This window comes from Halyomorpha halys, unplaced genomic scaffold (assembly GCF_000696795.3).
Source record: "Halyomorpha halys isolate HHAL.00 unplaced genomic scaffold, Hhal_1.1 Scaffold1092.1, whole genome shotgun sequence".
NCBI lineage: Eukaryota > Metazoa > Arthropoda > Insecta > Hemiptera > Pentatomidae > Halyomorpha > Halyomorpha halys.
In genome coordinates this window covers 302,064-307,505 of record NW_027105065.1, presented here as the reverse complement: position 1 = coordinate 307,505, position 5,442 = coordinate 302,064, and the positions used below count along the sequence as shown (strand labels likewise).

The window sequence follows — 5,442 nt, the reverse complement described above, 5'->3', positions numbered from 1 at the left end:
TTATTTTTTTTTCATTCAATGTTATATTTTTGTCAGTAAACCTTTTGATTTTAAAAATTAAAACACTAATTTTATTGTTTTATCATTGTCTCCAAGGCCCATTCTACTTTATGATTACCCAATTGAATATTGATCTTGCAAAACCTCCAGTAATTAAAAATTCAAATATTTCAAAAAATTTGGAGTGTTTTAAACTGTCATGTAACACAAAAATACATTCTATATTTTGTTTTCTCCTGTCAGGCTCTGAGCTTTAATGAAGAAGAATAGTTTCAAAAAACCTTGTTTACTTAAGAAATCTTAAAAAAGTTTAAGAGCATATTTTGATAATTTAATAAACTTCTGTTATGACCATTTAAGTCTTGCTATTTGTATTTTGTATACTCAATGGAAATCTTACTCTTAGGATTATACTAACTAATAAAAATATTTTAAAATATACATAATCATTTAGAGAAACAATTTATTTAGTGAGCTTTATGGAAACTGTAGCTTCCTTCTTCTTATCTTTCACTTGTCAAGGTCAAAAATTAAATTTGGGTGTTCATTTGCTCATGGATATTTTTGTGTTCTAAATGATATTTATTTTATATTTTTCAATCTATATTGAAGTGTTTCTTTCCCTAATCATTGTTACTTTATTTTCTTCTAATTTATTATGGATGGTTAAATTAAAATTGAAAGTTATTTTCTAGGAAAAAAAATTCATTATGTCTTGAAGGTTCAATGGATGCTGTCAAATAAAGGCTTACATTGCTCTCTACTATATATTAGTACAATGTATACTCAGAACCTAAATTTTGATAGGAAAGAACTTGAAAAAAATTAAATTGAAATATTTATCAATTCTAGACATTTTGAAAAATAAATTGTAATTTTCTGTATATCATTTCTATACCCCTGGTGAACCAGACAAATAATTCTTGTATGTTTCTATTCTGATATTTTAAGTTGATAGCTCTATTTGATTTAATTTTCATATTTAAACATGTATTGTTATTACTTTTTTTCCAGTTGCATCATGGTTTGTGTCACCAGTATTATCCGGGATCGTCTCAGTCGTCCTTTATAGGGCAATTCAGGGATTGATCATCCGAGCAGAAAACCCTTTGACCCCGGCGCTTAGGGCACTCCCCTTCATCTATTTGGCAACTGTAGCTGTAAACGTTTTTTCCGTAGTTCATGATGGACCCAAATGTTAGTAAAATAATAAAATACAAGATAATTATATTATGGCTAAAATGGAACTGGGAAATGTAATTTGTTAAAGAATTTTTCTTTTAAGTTATTTTTCTGTTAAAAATTATTTTTTCTGATTCATTTAAACTTCAGGATTTGTATATTTTAAATGTAATTTAATAATAAAGTTCATACTTTAATTGAAAACATTAACTTTTTGCAGTGTGTAGATTATAATTTTTTTTTTTAATTTTAAAAATTCATTGGGAAGAATTTGTAGAAAATAGGTATTTATTAAAACTATTTTTGAAAGAAATTATACTAATTTTTTAAATAATTATATCACTGCTTTGCTTGACTGGTGGCATATGTCAAAAAAATAATAAAATAAATTATAATAATTTGTTGGTTTAATTTTTAAATGGACGTATTTCAAATATGTTACTGTATACAGGGGTTTCTTTCTTTACTGAGGTTCTTCTACTGAGGCCCCAAAGCTAGTAGGGTTGTCAAAAATTAACAACAAGCAAATATAAAATACCTCAAATACAAAAATAAAATAATTTTTTTTGTTAGATATGCCAATTCAAGCAAAGCAGCGATATGTAAAGAAATTATTAGTATTAATTTGGTATTAACATTAAATTAAACTAAATAAATTAATTATCTTATTAGCAGATAAGTAGGCTACCCCAAACTATTGGGCTATTAAATATTTTACAATATTTATACTATCTTTATTCTTTTTATAATGAATATTTAGAATTTTTGATAAAAAAAAATCAACTCTTATGAAATTTATGATTGTAGAGTTCAGTTCAAATACTGATTCTTGGAAAGTCAAGCCAATTATTGGTTTTTGAGTTCTTTTTCAAACTAAAACTGATTGTTTTTTTGTTTTTTTAATTTAACATGATTGTTACTATTGGCTATAAATAATATGAAAAAAAATTGTATCTACAACCTTTATCAAAGTTAGGATATAATGCTGACAAAAATGGCATTTATTAGTACTACCTTTTAAAACTGACATCTTTAATTGCATATTCATATGATACAAAATAAAGTTAATGATGAATTTCTATAATAAAATTTCTTCTGCTCAATTTTGTTTTAATTTATAGTTAATGGTAGTATTATTTATTTTCAGTGTTATATTTGAATAATATACCATTGTGGATTAGCTGTGCTGTTAGCGTTACTGTTGGAATTGTAGCTGCTATCATCGTTCAGTTTGTTTTTGTTCCTGCTCAAAAGAAACTTGTTCTTGGTTAGTAGGAAAAAATTATCTTATTTTTATTGCTTATTTTATATTGAATTTGTTATTGTTATTGCTTATTTTATGTTAAATTTGTTAATTTATTGCTTATTATGTATGTTTTGTTAAAACTTGCTTGTATTCTTAATATTTTGTATGATTGCAAACCCTATACTTTTCAAGATACCTTGTAACTTTTATTTTAATTTAACATTTTTGTTTTTATATGTTGAGAATGCTTTTAATAACACTTGCATTCGGAAGTGAGGGGTGAGATTTATTTGTGATGCACTGTTTTTTATTTTCTTAGTTCAGATTTAGATGCCCTAACATACAATTTTATATAATTATGACAAAATTCATTTTTATAGCCATCATTGAAACTGGTAGAATATACATTCAGCTGGTGTCTGTTATCAGCAAATTAGAAACATTGAAAAGGAAGAAATTAATTTTTAAATGAATTGATCTTGATTGGTTTTTACTAATAGGCCATATGATTATTGCTGAGTATGTTAAAAATATTATATAAATATTCAAGAAAATTGGATCACAATAGCAATGCTATAGTGCATGGCAAGTCCAAAATAGGACATATAGACAGATAGGTTATGGAGAAGGTATGAAACTGTTTTAGGTGGAAATATAGATTTGCTATTTTGATTGCTGAGATATTTCCACAAGTTTTCACTATATATAGCTGGTCAGTGAGGTCTTTAGTATTCCAAAGTAATCTCAATACTTTTATAAGAGTACAAAAAAGTTATGAAGACCACTTTAAAAATTTAATACAAGTAGTGTAGCGGCTAAAAAATTATTGTTGGTAATGAGTTTTTCAGACAAAATGCAGATTCCTACCTTGTTGGAGCAGCATTAATGAATTTTTTGGATTAAACAAAATCATTTAAAATAAACTTCAAGTAGATAATATGTAGTTACAAAGATATTATAACTTGTGATTACAAAGAATAAGATCTGTATAAACATACAAATGTGGTGAAAAAGTGTGATAAGGGAGCGGAATGCTGCTAATTATTGTTGTGTAAGTAGCTCTATATCGGGAATGAAAGCATTAGAATTCATTTCCAGCTATGATGACATTAATGAAAATGATTTGTCTGAGAGTTTGTGAACTGACAATTGAAACTATGCAATTTTGACAAGCAGCATATCTCTGAAATGAAGCCTGAGATAGCATAAACAATTAAACAGATGGTTACTGCAAGCACAGTATTTCACTAGTACAAGTAGTACCATCAATTCAATGGACACCATTTTCTAAGGTGCTGTTATAATTTGGCTTTGTGGGAGAGGTACCTTTCTCTTCAACAAAAATATTCAACATATGTTTCCAATAATTGTGGTCCAGTTATACACTAATTAATTATTTACAGTACCTTGTCTAACATAAAATTTTCTTATAATTGCCAACATTATAATTTATTTATTAAATAAATCAAAAATTCGTATCCATTTTTGTCTCAACACTTTATTTTTCACCAGTCCAATGTTTCGGCCATTCTAGCCATCCTCAAGGACATCTTCAATATAATTTCTTCCTCACATTAATTTAAAGTTTCTTTTGCAGGCTATTCTGTCCAGGTCATTTTCTTTATTATAAGTTAAAAGCCTATTTTTTTTTTTAAATTTAAAATCATTAACATTTAATTTTCCTCTATAAGATTATCAACAATTAATACACCACCATATAACTTTAGTACCTCTGAGTACATTATAATTTTAAATAACTATGTTGGTACACATTTTATCAAGCATTACTCTTAAGTATCTACTTTAAGAATTTTGTGATAGACCCAGTTCTCTGATTTAAATAATTGCTTCGGTTTTGTTTATGTTGATGCTAACCCTTTTTATTTCATGCTTTGCTTGAATTTTCGCTTTTTTTTTATTTATGTTAATTTGTTTGTCTGACATAGGTGTTTTATTATCATTTCCATTTTATACTTGAAGCCTGATGTTATTATAACTTGTAGTTTTCTTGGAAGTCGGAAATATCTGTAGATTCAAAGGCAGGACTATTTATTATTGCTGACATTTTTATGTGAATGTGAAATGCTAACAGGAAGCATTGAACCAAATATTCTGTTTTGTATGCACTTAATAAAACAGTTTAAATATTATGTTTTGCAATTACCTGTCTTATATGTTCACAGCACCTATTTATTTATAAAATATTGTTCTTAACACAACTAGATTTAGTTTTTATTTTTGAGTTTTGACTGCATTGGAAGTGTTGTTTGCTGCATTTTGTCATCATTTTCCTTTCTGTGATTTATAAATTAATTTTTTTTTATGAGAATATTATTGATGAAATGGTGTGGCAAACTTATTTTACAGAAAACATAAGAAAATCGAGTAACCGAGATGTCCAGTTTACTTTTGGGGAATCGACAGGTATATCACGACAGATTGATTATTCTTATTCATACTATTTTTCGTGGATGTAGGGAATTTCATTGAAAAGTTTTGTGATAATTTCATTCATCAAATCATAGTTTAAAATTGTTTACATTGCTTTAGAATATTACTAGTTTTATTGTAAATTATAGTACAGTATGTCCTTCTATAACTCTTTATTCTAGTAACAATCCAAGATTGAGTAATTGGCTCTCCAAAATACGATTAACTATTTACAAAGTATTCCTCTTTGACATGAAAATCATTTTAAAAATTTGCTTTGCTTCAATCCAGATTAAGATAAGCAAGTCTTGTTAAAAACATATTTTCTACTTGTAACGTTATTAAATCCAATTAAAGACAAAAATGTTATTTCATGAAGGAATTTTATTTTATTTTGATAAAATTTAAATCTTTATTTAAGGAAGTCAATAACTATAATTATTTCCTAAATTGAAAATATTTTTATTGCATTAAAAATTGTTTGTTTATTCTAAAATAAATATTACTTACAAAATCTGCCCAAAATTATTAAATAAATTTTGATATTTTTAAGTATTAACTCTTCAACTGAACCTGTCTAATTC

General features: G+C 26.3%; 1 protein-coding gene across 2 annotated transcripts in view; it reads left to right on the top strand.

The window, feature by feature from the left end:
• The window catches only part of NaPi-III (Na[+]-dependent inorganic phosphate cotransporter type III), a 125,907-nt gene that overhangs the window by 113,705 nt on the left and 6,760 nt on the right, over window positions 1-5,442 (top strand). Inside the window, exons 6-8 of one of the 2 annotated variants that reach the window (XM_014432649.3) lie at window positions 1,015-1,197; window positions 2,330-2,449; window positions 4,796-4,852. In XM_014432649.3, the coding sequence (XP_014288135.1) occupies window positions 1,015-1,197; window positions 2,330-2,449; window positions 4,796-4,852 (360 nt within the window). The remainder of the gene's footprint in view (window positions 1-1,014; window positions 1,198-2,329; window positions 2,450-4,795; window positions 4,853-5,442) is intronic. The other variant, XM_014432650.3, reaches the window with a different exon arrangement.